Source organism: Schistocerca cancellata, chromosome 5 (assembly GCF_023864275.1).
Source record: "Schistocerca cancellata isolate TAMUIC-IGC-003103 chromosome 5, iqSchCanc2.1, whole genome shotgun sequence".
Classification (NCBI taxonomy): domain Eukaryota; kingdom Metazoa; phylum Arthropoda; class Insecta; order Orthoptera; family Acrididae; genus Schistocerca; species Schistocerca cancellata.
The window spans coordinates 125,017,761-125,036,060 of NC_064630.1; the positions used below are offsets into that span (position 1 = coordinate 125,017,761).

At 39.7% G+C, this 18,300-nt stretch overlaps 1 protein-coding gene across 1 annotated transcript in view; it reads left to right on the plus strand.

Annotated features, from left to right (window-relative positions):
• Positions 1–18,300, plus strand: part of LOC126187901 (sodium/hydrogen exchanger 2-like) — a 260,348-nt gene that overhangs the window by 151,072 nt on the left and 90,976 nt on the right. The window contains exon 11 of the mRNA XM_049929251.1: positions 8,447–8,528. Coding sequence (XP_049785208.1) covers positions 8,447–8,528 — 82 coding nt within the window. The remainder of the gene's footprint in view (positions 1–8,446; positions 8,529–18,300) is intronic.

Below are 18,300 nucleotides of genomic sequence, written 5' to 3' on the forward strand. Positions count from 1 at the left end.
CCCTGCCCATAATGCTCCTAAAATTTTCAATTGGTCAGAGATCTGGTGACCTCACTGCCAAGGTATGGTTTGGCAAGCATAGAACTAGCCATAGAAACTCTTAGCATGTGTGGGAGGGCATTATCTTGCTGAAATGTAAGCCCAGGATGGCTTGCCCCAAAGGGCAACAGAACAGGGCATTGAATATTATCAACATGCTGCTATGCTGTAAGGGTACTGTAGATGACAACCAAAGCAGTCCTGCTAGGTAAAGAAATGGCACACAGACTGTCTAGGGCATCTCCAGACATGTCTTCACCTTAAATCTCATTGACTGGAGTAGAATGTAATCAGTGATAAGTCCTGCATTGTATTGAACCCCAATGACTAGCAAAGATATGTCTGGATACATCCTGGACAGCAGTGACTGATTTCAGTCATCTGCTAACAGAGTCCAAAAGTAAACATATGTAAACAGATCGGCCAGCATACAATGTCACTGTATAAGTAATGTTTGAAATTACATGTGCCTCAGATTAGCACAAGGCCAGCTTCAATGCAGGATTCTGGCATGGTACTCCAAATGACAAGTGCCACCTGAGTAGTGACACAAAAACAGCCCCTCTGGAGCAAGAGTTTGAAATTACACATGCAGTCCTCTGGAATTGTATCCAAAACCAAGATATTGTCAAGACATATGGCACAGTATGGAATACCTTGCAGTAGATGATCCATAAAACACTAGAAAATGCCAGGGGATAATGAGATTCTGATACGCAACCACTTATAATAGTAGAGACCATATGGTGCATTAAGCACAAGGTACACTTGTGATCCTATATCTGAGAGAATTCAAAAATATACCAATGCAAGGTCAGGTTTACTGAATAAAGTTACTCAGTTTGTACACTGAGCAAGCAGTAAAAGAAACCAAAGAAAAACTTGGAGAAGGAATTAAAGTTGAGGGAGAGGAAATAAAAGCTTTGAGGTTTACTGATAATATTGTAATTCTGTCAAGACACAGCAAAGGATTTGGAAGAGCAGTGAAATGGAATGGACTGTGTCTTGAAAGAAGAATCTCAGATGGATGTTAAAAAATGAAAAATAATGTTAATGTATCTAGAATGAAATTTTCACTCTACAGCGGAGAGTGCACTGATATGAAACTTCCTGGCAGATTAAAACTGTGTGCCAGAAGTTTGGAAGGTAGGAGACGAGGTACTGGCAGAAGTAAAGCTGTGAGGACGGAGCGTGAGTCGTGCTTGGGTAGCTCAGTTGGTAGAGCACTTGCCTGCGAAAGGCAAGTCCCGAGTTTGAGTCTCGGTCCAGCACACAGTTTTAATCTGCCAGGAAGTTTCAATGTTAATGTAATGTAGTAGAATGAAATCAGGTGATGCTGAGGAAATTAGATTAGGAAATGAGACACTAAAAGTAACTGATGAGGTTTGCAATTTGGACTGCAAAATAACTGATGATGGCTGAAGTAGAGAGGATATGAAATGTAGATTGGCCATGACACTAAAAAAGTTTCTGAAAAAGAGAAATTTGTTAACATTAGATATAAATTAAGTCTTAGGAAGACTTTTCTGAAGCTATTTTTGTGGAGTGTGAAATTTGCATAATAAACACATCAGACAAGCAAAGAACACAAGCCTTTGAAATGTGGTGCTACAAAAGAATGCTGAAATTAGATCAGTATATAAGGACCCACTAAGGGAGCACTGAATGGTATTGGGGGGAAAAGAAATTTGTGCCATAACTTGGCTAAAAGAAAGGATCAGTTGATAGGATGTATTGTGAGACATTGAGGAATCATCAGATTAGTATTGGAGGGGAGTGTGTGAGGTAAAAATTGCAAAGGTAGATCAAGAGTTGAATACAGTAAATAAGTTCAAAAGGATGTTGGTTGCAACAGTTATTCAAAATGAAGAGGCTTGCACAGGATAGAGTAACATGGAGAGTTGCATCAAATCAGTTTTTGGACTGAAGGCCACAACAAAAGTAGCAGTTGTTGTTGTTGTGGTCTTCAGTCCTGAGACTGGTTTGATGCAGCTCTCCATGCTACTCTATCCTGTGCAAGCTTCTTCATCTCCCAGGACCTACTGCAACCTACATCCTTCTGAATCTGCTTGGTGTATTCGTCTCTTGATCTCCCTCTACAATTTTTACCCTCCACGCTGCCCTCCAATGCTAAATTTGTGATCCCTTGATGCCTCAGAACATGTCATACCAATCGATCCCTTCTTCTGGTCAAGTTGTGCCACAAACTTCTCTTCTCCCCAATCCTATTCAGTACCTCCTCATTAGTTATGTGATCAACCCATCTAATCTTCAGCATTCTTCTGTAGCACCACATTTCAAAAGCTTCTATTCTCTTCTTGTCTAAATTATTTATCGTCCATGTTTCAGTTCCACACATGGCTACACTCCATACAAATACTTTCAGAAACGACTTCCTGACACTTAAACCTATACTCGATGTTAACAAATTTCTCTTCTTCAGATATGCTTTCCTTGCCATTGCCAGTCTACATTTTATATCCTCTCTACTTCGACCATCATCAGTTATTTTGCTCCCCAAATAGCAAAACTCCTTTACTACTTTAAGTATCTCATTTCCTAATCTAATACCCACAGCATCTCCCGACTTAATTCGACTACATTCCATTATCCTTGTTTTGCTTTTGTTGATGTTCATCTTATATCCTCCTTTCAAGATGCTGTCCATTCTGTTCAACTGCTCTTCCAAGTCCTTTGCTGTCTCTGACAGAATTACAATGTCATCGGTGAACCTCAAAGTTTTTATTTCTTCTCCATGGATTTTAATACCTACTCTGAATTTTTCTTTCATTTCCTTCACTGCTTGCTCAATATACAGATTGTATAACATCGGGGAGAGGCTACAACCCTGTCTCATTCCCTTCCCAACCACTGCTTCCCTTTCCTGTCCCTCAATTCTTATAACTGCCATTTGGTTTCTGTACAAATTGTAAATAGCCTTTTGCTCCCTGTATTTTACTCCTGCCACCTTCAGAATCTGAAAGAGAGTATTCCAGTCAACATTGTCAAAAGCTTTCTCTAAGTCTACAAATGCTAGAAATGTAGGTTTGCCTTTCCTTAATCTAGCTTCCAAGATAAGTCATAGGGTCAGTATTGCCTCACGTGTTTGAATATTTCTACGGAATCCAAACTGATCTTCCCCGAGGTTGGCTTCTACTGGTTTTTCCATTCGTCTGTAAAGAATTCACGTTAGTATTTTGCAGCCGTGACTTATTAAACTGATAGTTCAGTAATTTTCACATCTGTCAACACCTGCTATCTTTGGGATTGGAATTATTATATTCTTCTTGAAGTCTGAGGGTATTTCGCCTGTCTCATACATATTGCTCATCAGATGGTAGAGTTTTGTCAGGACTGGCTCTCCCAAGGCTGTCAGTAGTTCTAATGGAATGTTATCTACTCCCGGGGCCTTGTTTCGACTCAGGTCTTTCAGTGCTCTGTCAAACTCTTCACACAGTATCATATCTCCCATTTCATCTTCATCTACATCCTCTTCCATTTCCATAATATTGTCCTCAAGTACATCGCCCTTGTATAGACCCTCTATATACTCCTTCCACCTTTCTGCTTTCCCTTCTTTGCTTAGAACTGAGTTTCCATCTGAGCTCTTGATGTTCATGGAAGTGGTTCTCCTTGCTCCAGAGGTCTCTCTAATTTTCCTGTAGGCAGTATCTATCTTACCTCTACTGAGATAAGCCTCTACATCCTTACATTTGTCCTCTAGCCACGCCTGCTTAGCCATTTTGCACTTCCTGTTGATCTCATTTTTGAGATGTTTGTATTCCTTTTTGCCTGCTTCATTTACTGCATTTTTATTTTTCTCCTTTCATCAATTAAATTCAATATTTCTTCTGTTACCCAAGGATTTCTACTAGCGCTCATCTTTTTACCTACTTGATCCTCTGCTGCCTTCACTACTTCATCCGTTCAAGTTACCCATTCTTCTTCTACTGTATTTCTTTCCCCCATTCTTGTCAATTGTTCCCTTATGCTCTCCCTGAAACTCAGTACAACCTCTGGTTTAGTCAGTGTATCCAGGTCCCATCTCCTTAAATTCACACCTTTCTGCAGTTTCTTCAGTTTTAATCTACAGTTCATAACCAATAGATTGTGGTCAGAGTCCACATCTGCCCCTGGAAATGTCTTACAATTTAAAACCTGGTTCCTAAATCTCTGTCTTACCATTATAAAATCTATCTGAAACCTTTCAGTATCTCGAGGCTTCTTCCATGTATACAACCTTCTTTTATGATTCTTGAACCAAGTGTTATCTATGATTAAGTTGTGCTCTGTGCAAAATTCTACCAGGCGGCTTCCTCTTTCATTTCTTACCCCCAATCCATATTCACCTACTACATTTCCTTCTCTCCCATTTCCTACTACTGAATTCCAGTCAACCGTGACTATTAAATTTTCGTCTCCCTTCACTACCTGAATAATTTCTTTTATCTCATCATACATTTCTTCAATTTCTTCGTCATATGCAGAGCTAGTTGGCATATAAACTCGTACTACTGTAGTAGGCGTGGTCTTCGTGTCTATCTTGGCCACAATAATGCGTTTACTATGCTGTTTATAGTAGCTTACCCTCATTCCTTTTTTTTTTTTTTTTTTTCATTATTAAACCTACTCCTGCATTACCCCTATTTGACTTTGTATTTATAACCCTGTATTCGCCTGACCAAAAGTCTTGTTCCTCCTGCCACCAAACTTCACTAATTCCCACTATATCTAACTTTAACCTATCCATTTCCCTTTTTAAATTTTCTAAGCTACCTGCCCGATTAAGGGATCTGACATTCCACACTCCGATCCGTAGAACGCCCGTTTTCTTTCTCCTGATAACCTTGTCCTCTTGAGTAGTCCCCGCCTGGAGATCCGAATGGGGGACTATTTTACCTCCAGAATATTTTACCCAAGAGGACGCCATCATCATTTAACCATACAGTAAAGCTGCATGCTCTCGGGAAAAATTACAGCTGTAGTTTCCCCTTGCTTTCAACCGTTCACAGTACCAGCACAGCAAGACCGTTTTGGTTAGTGTTACAAGGCCAGATCAGTCAATCATCCAGACTGTTGCTCCTGCAACTACTGAAAAGGCTGCTGCCCCTCTTCAGGAACCACACGTTTGTCTGGCCTCTCAACAGATACCCCTCCATTGTGGTTGCACCTACGGTACGGCTATCTGTATTGCTGAGGCACACAAGCCTCCCCACCAACGGCAAGGTCCATGGTTCATGGGGGGGAAATGTAGCAGTAACACTTTATATCCGTAGGCTGGTGACCCAGTCTGCATAAGGTCAAGTGGGGCCCTTTTTCTGTTGCCAAATTCTATGCTGGCTGTAATAACATCCTTCCTCATAAAAAAAATGTTCTTGTAATTAAGAAAGTATTCCAGGCAACTTAAGTGCTACTAGATATGTTATGGGTTCAAGTTTTCATATCAGATGATACAGTTTTAGATATCCTGACAAGAACATAGCCTCTTCTATTCCTGTGCCAGAAATCTGACAAGCTGTAAAATGGAATTGCAATCACTAGCACTAAGCCTATTACTCTTCAATCATTTGTTAAATGGTGTGAAAGCTGTAAATATGGGTGGCACAGAAAACATTCGTGTTACAATTGATAACATTTGCTCTGTCTGCAACATTGCTATCATTAGCTCCTGATAACCCTGCATGGTTTGCATTAGTAGTTGTAGTTACTCCCCAATTGAAAATACACTCTCTCACCTAATCACAAAAATGTTTTATATGCAAGCTTCATATTTTGTTGGGTTCAGGTTGTCACCACTTTAGTAAAGGCAATCAATAAAAAGCTAATGGAAACTACAGAATGTTTCTCAGAGCTGTGTGAGCCTTTTTAAGTAAGCATTCCAATAATACAATGTCCACATTCAGCCATCTGCTAATAGTGCCTGGAAGTAAATCCATGTAAACAAACTGCCTGGCACACACTGTAATTGTTTCAGTACAGTACTGCTTTACAACAGTCTCAGACTGGCCATAGGCCAGCTTATACAAGGTCTATTCAAGAAGTTCCGGAATTTTGTGCACAAAATTTTTCTGCACATACCTTTCACTTATTGTGCATGGTCTCCTTCAAAATACTCTCCTATACAGTTGATGCATGCCATTTCCACTTCCAAAAGCAGTCTTGGTGGATTGCATGAAGCGCTGTCTGCGAATTTTCTTTTATCTTGTCTGTCTTTGCAAATCTTCATCCTTTCAATGAGGTTTTCAACTTTTGAAATAAAAAAAGTTCAGAGGGGCCAGATTTGGAGAGTATGGAGGATGAGATAGTAAACTGATTTCATTTTTCATGCAATAGTCAGGTACCAACAGGGATGACTGTGCGAGTACGTTATCGTGATGCAATACCCATCAATTGTCTCGCCACATTTCAGGCCATTTCCTTCTCACAGGATTTAATGACATGGTCCAACTGAAAAGTTACATTCTTCTGCAATCTCCCAGACAGTCAGTCTTCAATTGGCACACACAATTTTTTGAGTTTCATGCAAAATTTAATGCAGACACATTGCACCTTTAACTCTGTCACCTCGAAATTTGCAGACTGTGCAACACAACATTCTACTCAACACAGCACTGAACAACAATCAACAGACATACAACAGAGCAACTTCTGACAGTTACTCATTAGATACGGGTGTGTGCAAGGATGTCAACCACATTTTGCTCCAACACTCCGCTGGCACGAAATTATGAAAGTTCCAGAACTTTTTGAATGGACCTAGTATGCAGATTTTAGCATGGTCACATCAGAGTGTACTCCTGGTGAAAAGCCCCATGTAGGTAATGGCACCACAGTGATTGACAGTAATGTTTCTCCACCCATACAGTTTCCAGAGTGATGCAGGTTGGAGCCGTTACACATATCTAATTTTTTCCCCAGAATGAAATTTTTCACTCTGCAGCAGTCAGTGTTGAGACAGGTCATTTTAACAACTTTAATGTGTACGCCACACCACTACTATTATAAGAATTTCAGTATTATGAAAAGATTAGTTGCTACTCACAATATAGTGGAGATGATGAGTCATAGATAGGCACAACAAAAACATTGTCAGGAAATGAGCTTTCAGCCAACAAGGCCTTCATGGTAGACAGAAAAGACACACACACACACACACACACACACACACACACACACACACACACACACACGAGCACTGGCTGCTGAGGCCACACTGTGAGCAGCAGTGCATGATGGGAGATGCAACCCAGTGGTGGGGAGAAGGAGGAGGCTGGGATGGGAAAGGGGAGAGAGATAGCATGGTAGGGGTGGGTATGGAACATTTTTGCTTGTGGGAGCATATAGGGATGATGTGGAGAGAAGGCTAGGTGCAGTCAGGAGGTTAGACAGAGGGTGGGGTGTTAGTGGAAAGATCAGTGTGTGTATATTCTATGTTTTTTTCAGTATTTCTACTACATGCTGAGCAGCAACTATCCTTTTCATAATATTGTTACATTCTATCCTGGATTTTCCATTGTTGAATACTATATAGTCAGTAAGCTTCCAATAAAGTTATGCTCACAGAACATAAAAAGCTTTCATTTACCACAATCTCTTGTAAACATTTTCAAACCCATAAGGTTTTGTTAATTTTTCAGCTCTGTCATCTTTGAGAGTAAGCATACCAAGCAAGGGAGCATAGTGGTAATGACCTAGACTCACATTCAGGAGTAGGTTTCAAGACATCTTCTTGCCATCCATAATTTGGGTTTCTTTAAATCAGTGGACATGATTACTGGCAAAGTTCATCTGAAGTGGCTGTAAATATTTCCTGCGACCCCTCCTCCCCCTACTGTCTTGACATGAAGCTTGTGTAGAGACTGCTCGTCTGGGAAGATGCTTAGGTAACTGTAAATATAATGATGCAGTGAAAATGACTAAATAAGTGGTACCAATAGCTCCTCTCATTTATGTCTTTCTCAAGACTTATTTAGCAGAACATTGCACTTCTAATGTTAGGCTTCATTCTTGTGACACAATATGCAAATATTGTATTTTGTATACACATTGTATTGTATAAATATGTATTTTGTATACAAATTCATTTCTAAATTTGGAATGTGAGTTTTGCTGGTATTTTCACATGTGTATGCTGCATATAGCTGTACCAAAGGTATTTACAATGTAGGGAAAGATGGATTTCTATGTACCATAAAGAATATACATTAAGTTGCATACAGGCACAATTAAAAGACACGTGTTTATTTTACTTTCTTATTTCTTGTTGTTAATATATTTAGAGTAGAGCACAGCATAAAATATTATTAGGGAACAATAACTTTAAAATATGTAGTTCTGTTCATATACTTACAGAAAGGAAATTGTTTGGTGTCTACATTAACATTATAGAATTTATTTTGATTTTCAGTTGTGGAACCTCTTGCTGTGCTGGGGGTAGCATACCTCTCCTACATTACAGCTGAATTAGTGCACTTTTCAGGAATCATAAGGTAAGAACAGGTCATAAATATTGCAGTGCTTCTTGATTGTTTGCAGGTTATGACCTTCTTGTGCTACTTGAGAATTTAGAAGATGTGGTCAGTCCCATCCATGAGAGAAGGCAGACTATATTCTCTTCTGTTGTGGTTTGATAAATGATTCTTTCCTTTCCGACCTCAGATAAGTTATTCAATAAAGTATGCCATTTGCATGGTACTAATAATTAATTTGTCACTAGTAATTTGTTAAGGATTGGCACAGTGACCCAAACAATTTATTTTCTGCTATTCAGATTATTTAGAAAAAATATCTTTTGGCTGTAGTAATTAACATTGAAGTTTAAGACACTAAAAATTAACTTGATCTAGTAAATGTGTAGTTTATGAGAAACTCATTTCATTGTTTTTGAATACCTTTATATCATTAACTTGCTGTACTACTTTGAGGTGTAAAATTTTTAAAAGCTTTTATTGCAGATTGCATAGACCTTCCACATGATTTTGTGTGGACAGGAGATATCCACTGAAAATTATTTTCTGTCATACTGTCATAGTTCAAAAAATTTATTGGATCAGTTTGTGCATTTACAGACAAAGATTTAAAATCTCTAATATCATAAAAACAAATCACTGTAATATTATGAATAACAGCTTCCACAGAGCACTTACAGAACTCATTCTTAGTTGAAAAAGTTTACCCAGTCTTGGAGAAATTCCTCTGAATATTATTCTGTAATAAGGCAAAGAATTAAAACAATGAAGAAGGTTGTCCTACACATCAAATCAAATAAAATGTTACAGTGTGACCTGTCTGTATTTAATACTGTGTTACATGGGTACTTGAAGCATATCTCTTACACTTGTTTGCATTCTGTCAACTCCCATTTCTGTCTCCTCTACTCCCCATTCCACCTCACTCTCTCTTTCCCACTCCCTCCCTCCCTCCCTCCCTTCTCTCTTCTCCCCCATCACTCTCTATTACCACCCCCCCTCCATCAACACTACCCTCTTTTCTGAATTTGGGTGAAGGATAAGAGCCTCTTTTCTGTATTTGGGTGAAGGATAAGCACAACAAAGATAAAAGTTGTAGCTGATAATTTATTTCAATCACAGTTGCAATTTAATAAATGCAAATACTAGTTTTGGCCTTCTGATCTTTCCAACTTTGTTACACTACAACTCTTGAACTTTGTCACTGTATATTTTTGCCTTGGCATTAAAATGCTGCTAAGACTTTTACTACAAGAACAGGCAGATTAGGAGGACATGTTCTAAGGCATCTGGGAATATTTCAGTTGTAAATGGCAAGAGATGTAAGGGGAAATTGCGTTAGCAGACAAAGATTACAATAAATGTGTGGTAGGTGTGATAAACATACAAAGAAGGAAAAGATTAGTGTACAATTGTAAGAGATGGAAAAGACAGTTTTTCAGTGCTTTACCTAAAGGAAACAGAATTAAAATTCTTGAAGTTTATATGTCACCATGGATGCTATACCCTATACATGAATATCACCATAACCATGATATTGCTGTCATATAACACTATCTTATTGTAACAAGACCAAAACCATCACATTCTTCCTAATCCACATTCCAACCTATAGTTATTCCTCCTTTGAAGGATAAATCTACAAAAAAATGTGGAAGAGCCTTGGGTAGATACGTGACATCTTTCTGTGTGGACTTGCGTGTGGCCCACCATTAATAATCCATCCTCTCAGACCAATGCCTTAAATTCCTCAATTTGTTGAGATTCATTGGTGACATATTTATGATCTGAACATATTGCAAAGATGACCTCTACTCTTTTTTTCTTCATAACATCCAATTATACTCTCAGATTCACTTACCTGACTCTTCTCATTTTGATGAGTTAGTCCCTGGGTGTTGGTTTGCACCTTTCAGATGCTGCCATGAAAAGCTCTGTATCAAATGTACCAACCACCATCAATACCTCAAGTTTGACAGCTATAATTCATTCTACATTAAAAAATATCTCCTCTATAGCTTTGACAGCCGTTGAGTGTGATGCAGGAGTTATCCAAACATACTGGTAAAACTGAAGAATCTTTACAGACAGATGAACAAGCTGTACTTTCATCTTGATAGTTGATAAATGGATTTTCTACTGTACAACAGTCACAGGCATTTTCCTTCTGATGAAATGTAAGGATATGTGTGAAACCAATCAAATCAAATGTCAGAAGTACTGATATTACTGTGCTATATTATATATGGGAATGACAACCTGCCAATTGTCTACTGTTCACTGTCATTTTTCACACTATTCCTCTTCTGTCCCAATATTATACTTCTCCTTGCCTCATCTCTCTCTCTCTCTCTCTCTCTCTCTCTCTCTCTCTCTCTCTCTGATTCCACCATGCTAATTCCATTGCCTCTGTCTGTCCTCTCCTGTCACCTATTATTCTCTCCCTCTCATAGCCACATGTCTCTCTTCCTTAATGCAAGTCTGACTGGCACAGATGTGTACAATGGAATCTCATTAGCACATTCCTCATTACCAATTGCATTAAATGCATATTAAATGAATCATTCATATGTTCTCCCACCCTGCTTAGTGTGTTCAAATTTTGCAATATTAGTACCATTTGGCTGTTGTCATCTATGCCACTGAGAGATCTAGGAATGGTGGGAGTAGGACGTTTGCAGCCATGGTGACCCTTTGCTGTTCAGTGCCGGCAACTTCATGTGTTGTATGCATTTGCTTCAGTAGAAATGATATATGGAACTAGTTTGTATAAGTTGATGGTAGCTCCGATGGCTTCCGACATCTACCAACAAGTATCAATCTTTGGCAGGCATGAAGTTGTAGCAGTCAGACAATAAACCATATATTTATTATTGTGTAAGACAGCTTCTAATGTCCTTTGTTCATATTTAGTGTTTGACTGAATCTCAGTCCATGATTTTTTTGTGTCATACGGTGCAACAATATAGCATGGACAAAAAGACAGTGAGACAGTTAACAAACAAAGAAAAGTGGACCACTATTCAGGAAGTGGGCAAAAATTCACAGGTGAAGTGTGTTGATATTCCACAAAAACTGAACATTCCTCCATATTAAATACAGTAGTGAGCAAACAAAAAATAGTTAAAACAGCATGTCTGGAGAAGAACAAAGTAAACAAAAATAAGTATATGAAGGTCAGCTTCCAGAACTGGAAAACATGCTAGTCAAGTGGGTAAAACAATCTCATGCTTCAAATATTTCAGTTGATGGTACTTTGATTCTTGCTAAAGCAATATACACTGGTGTGCAAAACTTATGGGCATATTGCCTCCTTTCACCATAAGTAATGTACCCAGGAACTTTAATGAACATGATTGTTTTAGTGGTTTCAGTGTTACGATATGGAGAGGCATAGTGTTGCATGGGTGTATTGGCCTCCAAATCTTTGAGCACAGTACATTCACTGCTCAATGTTATTGTGACACTGTACTCCTTCCCATGTGCTTCTTTTCAGGGTTGCATTTTGCTCTGACTTCATTTTTATGAATGACAAATTACAACCAAATTGGACAGTGCAAGTGGAGAAGGCGTTGGAACCAGAGGATATTTGGCAAATGGACAGGCCTGCTCACTGTCCCATTGTGTATTCCATTAAGCAAGTGTGGGATGCATTGGGAAGATGTAGTGCAGCATGTCTACATGCACTAATGACTATCTAACAGCTGTCAACCAGACTGCTGGAGGAATGGAATGCCCTACCATAAGAACTCTCTACCAGCCTTGTGACCAGCATGCTTTGCTGTCTGTGGTGGTCACACACCATATTAAGATTGATGAGTCACCTTTTATAATGTCCAGGAGACCATTATATATTGAGATGACTTCAGTGTAATTATTGTTTGTGAATAAAAGTATAACTTCTGATCATCTTATTGGGCATTTCTTGCAGTTACCTTCTGTACTATAATGTAGCAGTTCTTTCTATGTATGGTCCGAGTTTCATTGAACTTTATTATTTGGCTGTGACACATCTTGTGAATGTCATGTTCATTCTTAAGTTTCACACATTAGTGCATTTAGCACAAAAGGTGGAACTCACAGATTTCAGAGTATCAAGAGGTTATATTGAAAGTTACTGATACAATTTAATGAATAAATATGTTCAAGGTAATCCTGGAAGTGTAAACATTGGCACTATTCAGTCATGGAAAAACACTCTTCCATCAGTTATAGAAAGGTACAGCCCCAATGCAGATGAAATGGACTGTTTTTTCACCTTCTGCCTGGCAAGGTGCAAAACACTATGGGAGAAAATTTAGTAAAAAGTGGCTAACTGTCTTATCATGTTATATTGATGGGATTCACCCAGAATTTCTGCTCCACTGTGGTAAATTTGCAAGATTATGGCTTGCGCGATTCTTCTCTAACGTGTTGCAAACTGGAAAAATTCCACACACTCTCAAAAAGGCTAAAATTGTTGCCATATTAAAACCGGGCAAACCGAGTGACCAACCTCAGAGCTACCGCCCAATCGCCTTACTCAGCATGATCTATAAATTACTGGAGAGACTTATGTACAACAGAATGAGCGAAGTCATCCTGGAGGCTGTACCGGTAGAACAGGCGGGCTTCCGGCCGAAAAGAAGCTGCACGGATCAGGTCCTCGCTCTAACAACCTACATCGAGGCGGGCTTCCAAAGACAGCAAAAAACATCAGTGGTATTTGTTGACCTGACAGCGGCGTTCGACACTGTCTGGAGACAGGGCCTGATTTATAAGCTCCTCCGCATTGTGCCACGTCTAAAAACGGCTAACCTTATCAACGAAATGCTCTGCAATAGACCATTCCAGGTTGTCATCGGTAACAACAGAAGTAAATTCATGAAACTTAATAATGGCCTGCCCCAAGGTTCAGTACTGGCACCACTGCTTTTCAGCATGTATATAGCCGATATGCCTAGGATGAGATCCAAAATGTTCGGATATGCGGACGACTGGGCCTTGGCCACACAACATCGAGTGATGGAGGAAACTGAGATCACACTATCCAGCGATTTGACCACTCTAGAAAAATACTTCCGTGACTGGAGGCTCCAACCCAGCCCATCCAAAACAGAGGCCACTTGTTTCCACCTGAATAACAAATTAGCAAACAAAGAGCTCAAGATCTGCTTTGATGGTGGCATTCTTCCATATAATAGAACACCAAAGTATCTGGGCGTGACACTCGATAGAACATTGAGCTATAAACAACACCTTGTAAACACTGCTGAAAAAGTCAGAACTAGAAACAACATTGTCCAAAAGCTTTGTGGCACTAGTTGGGGGTCCACTGCCTCCGTTCTGCGTAGCTCTGCGCTAGGACTTGTCTATTCTGCAGCAGAGTACTGTTCCCCAATATAGTTAAATAGTGCTCACATCAAGAAGGTAGATGCAGTCTTGAACCAAATGATGAGGATTATCTCTGGAACAATCAGGTCAACTCCTGTCCAATGGCTGCCTGTATTGAGCCATATCCCGCCGCCACATTTGCGCAGAGAACACGCACTTGTCAGGGAGTGCCGAAAAATCCAAAATAGCCCAGATCTTCCTATCCACACCCTGAGTAATGGAATTGAGCAAAATAGATTGAAATCCAGACACCCCCCTCTCGCAAGTGCCAAAGATCTGGTAAAGAATGCTTTTATTCTTGAGGACCGCTGGAGAGAAGAATGGGAGGAAAAGACACCGCCTCAGGTTAACACCTTATTGGGAACATCTAACAGACCTCGGGGCTTTGACTTGCCCCACAAAATCTGGTCTACCCTTAACAGGATCAGGATGAGCCACGGCCACTGTGCGGACTCCTTGTACAAATGGAGCATAGTGCCATCACCACAGTGCGACTGCGGTGCTGACAGGCAGACAATTCACCATATCGTGGTAGAATGCCCTCTGAGGGCCTACCCTGGGCCAACAAGGGACTTCGTGGATGCGACTAACAGTGCAATCGATTATATTTCTAACCTAGATGTTTGTTTGTGATATTGTAACTGTTTTGTGTGTTATGTACTTTTAGATTTTTCATACGTGATTTGTACTTGCCATACGCTAAATAAATAAATTGAAAGTCGAACAGAAAAATTGGTGCCACTAATAACTAAAAATGTGAAGAGTCCATGATGCTTTAAAAATCTATAGACATTTTCATGTAAATATGCATGTAATGCAAAAGCATTAGTAACAACAACTATATTCAAACATTTATTGCATGCCTGGGATGTGAGTTTGTATGTTAGGAATAGGAAAGTCATCCTGTTTATTGACTAATCCCCATCCCCATCCCCAAATTAAGTCACAGCTATGCAATACAAATGTGTCTCTTCCTCCCAATTGTGTAAGCTACCTTCAGCCATTTGACTAAGGCATTATAAATTGACTGAAAGATAAATATAGGAAGATATGTGTGCCTTTCTTCGTTCTGCTATGAGAAATGTAACAATCTTGGACACTATGCACTTTGTAAGAAGTGCCTGGGATTTCATGCAAGAATATACAATCTCAAACTGCTTCAAGCCTGGCATTCATCAGATGTTTACAGAAGATATCACACCAGAAGAAAAGGTATTACAGCTGAACAATGGCAGCAAGTAATGGGGCAAGAAGAAAACTCTGACTACATTAGCTTCAATGCATATGTTGAATGTGATGGACATATTGCCATCTGACGGTCCATCATAAGTGATGAAGTCGTGCAGGAACAGATGGTGGAGAAACAATAAGAAAGTGAAGATAAACCACAATTTTTGACAGTTCCTACAATATCAAAAGCAGTTGAAGCAATGCACACTGTTAAATATTATGTGTTGAGCTTTGAAATCAACAAAGAGGTGATGAATGTATTAACTAAGAGGGAAAATACTGTATTCAAATTAGGTCTAAAGAAACAGTCAACTACTGATACCTCTTTCAAATCTCTGTTGAGACAGGAATGTATGCTGAGTCGTATTGTATTGTAGAGTAGTTAGGAAAGTTAGTTCATTAAGGTGACAACTTTGATTACAAATCACACTCTCCTGTGTCTACTGGTTCATAAGGTAGCTAGTGATGGAGGAGTGTATCCAGATGGGTTCACTTCACCACCAGATTTTCTGAACTGTGCAGATGGGAGTTATCTTTACAACACATTCTCTGCTTCCAAAATTATCCCAGCCTCAACCTACAGTACGTACTGCCACCATATTCCCCACACAACAGTTCCCACACCCTCATCCTATCACCCCCTCCACACTCACATTCCCTCACCCTTTTTGTGCCACCCTATGCCAATGCACCTGTCCATCCTTTCCCTTTCCCTGCTCCCCTCCTTTTCTGCTTCCCTCCTTTGTTGGAGTTGCCAGTTGTGGCGAACAAGTGTGCAAGAGGTGTACTTGCCTGTATGAATGTGTTTACATTGTGCCTGTCCACAACTCAATAGGTCATCTTTAATGTGAGCAATCTATCCTATTCCTAATATTGTTGTTCCAAACTGGAGTTTCCATTGTTTGACAAAGGGCAGATTGTTATAGCCTGGGACATGGGAATGAGGATCTTAGGAACAGTGAAGTCGGTCAGCTATTCAGGTACTACTGTCGTGAGCATCAATGAAAAGTAGTTGAAGGATAGGGAACCACAAGTAGGTGCCAAGGCATTAGATGTCTGTTCAGCTCACTTTGTTGAATGTGAGGCTCCTCAGCAGGAAACACCTGTATGATCTAATGTTGACCAATAACATCATAAGTTAAGATTGTAGTGGGCATGGAATCATTAAGACTCAACTGTGGATCAATGCAAATGTTTCACTTGGTCAGATGAATTGTATTTTTTGTTGCACCCAGCCAATACTTGAGTTCAGATATTCCGTCATCCAGGTGAGTAAATGCTTGAAACATCCATTGCCCCATGATTCACTCCTATGGGGCAGTATTCTGTTGTCCATGGAACCTGAGTTAGTAATCAAAGGTATCAAGACAGCTGTGGACAAAGTAAGAATTATTGTGTACCACATCCATCATATCATGCTTGATGTCTTCCCAACAGTGATGGTACCTTGGAGCAGGAGAACTGTCCACATCACAAAGGTTTGAGGAACATGATACTGAACTCACATTGATATCTTGGCTGCCAGATCTACCCGATTTCAACCCAATGAAACACAATCGAGGTGCTATAGGCTGCCAGCTCTGCACCTACATTTACAAGAATTGTCTGTCCCATGCATAAACATCTTGTGCCACATACTTCCAGAAACACCAAGGACTTATCAAATCTGTGACACACAGAATTGTTGCTGTATTGCATTTCAAATGTAGACCAAAGCACTAATAAACTGGTGGTCATGATGTTTTGGTTCATTAGTGTCTGTTGTTGTTATGGTCTTCAGTCCTGAGACTGGTTTGATGCAGCACTCCATGCTACTCTATCCTGTGCAAGCTGCTTCATCTCCCAGTACGTACTGCAGCCTACATCCTTCTGAACCTGCTTAGTGTATTAATCTCTTGGTCTCCCTCTATGATTTTTACCCTCCATGTTGCCCTCCAATACTAAATTGGTGATCCCTTGATGCCTCAGAACATGTCCTACCAACCGATCCCTTCTTCTAGTCAAGTTGTGCCACAAACTTCTCTTCTCCCCAATTCTATTCAGTACCTCCTCATTAGTTATGTGATCTACCCATCTAATCTTCAGCATTTTTCTGTAGCACAACATTTCAAAAGCTTCTATTCTTTTCTTGTCCAAACTATTTATCGTCAATGTTTACCTTCCATACATGGCTACACTCCATACAAATACTTTCAGAAACGACTTCCTGACACTTAAGTCTATACTCAACATTAACAAATTCCTCTTCTTCAGAAACGCTTTCCTTGCCATTGCCAGTCTACATTTTATATCCTCTCTACTTCAACCATCATCAGTTATTTTGCTCCCCAAATAGCAAAACTCCTTTACTACTTTAAGTGTCTCATTTCCTAATCTAATTCCCTCAGCATCACCTGCGTTAATTCAACTACATTCCATTATCCTCGTTTTGCTTTTGTTGATGCTCATCTTATATCCTCCTTTCAAGACACTGTCCATTCCGTTCAACTGCTCTTCCAAGTCCTTTGCTGTCTCTGACAGAATTACAATGAACCTTAAAGTTTTTATTTCTTCTCCATAGATTTTAATACCTACTCCGAATTTTTCTTCTGTTTCCTTTGCTGCTTGCTCAATATACAGATTGAATAACATTGGGGAAAGGCTAAACCCCTGTCTCACAGCCTTTTCAACCATTGCTTCTCTTTCATGTCCCTCGACTCTTATAACTGCCATCTGGTTTCTGTACAAATTGTTAATAGCCTTTCGTTCCCTTTATTTTACCCCTGCCACCTTCAGAATGTGAAAGAGAGTATTCCAGTCAACATTGTCAAAAGCTTTCTCTAAGTCTACAAATGCTAGAAACGTAGGTTTGCCTTTTCTTAATCTGGCTTCTAAGATAAGCCGTAGGGTCAGTATTGCCTCACGTGTTCCAACATTTCTACGGAATCCAAACTGATCTTCCCCGAGGTCAGCCTCTACCAGTTTTTCTATTAATCTGTAAAGAATTCGCGTTAGTATTTTGCAGCCATGGCTTATTAAACTGATAGTTCGGTAATTTTCACATGTGTCAACACCTGCTTTCTTTGGGATTGGAATTATTATATTCTTCTTGAAGTCGGAGGGTATTTCGCCTGTCTCATACATTTTGCTCACCAGATGGTAGAGATTTGTTAGGACTAGGTCTCCCAAGGTTGTCATTAGTTCTAATGGA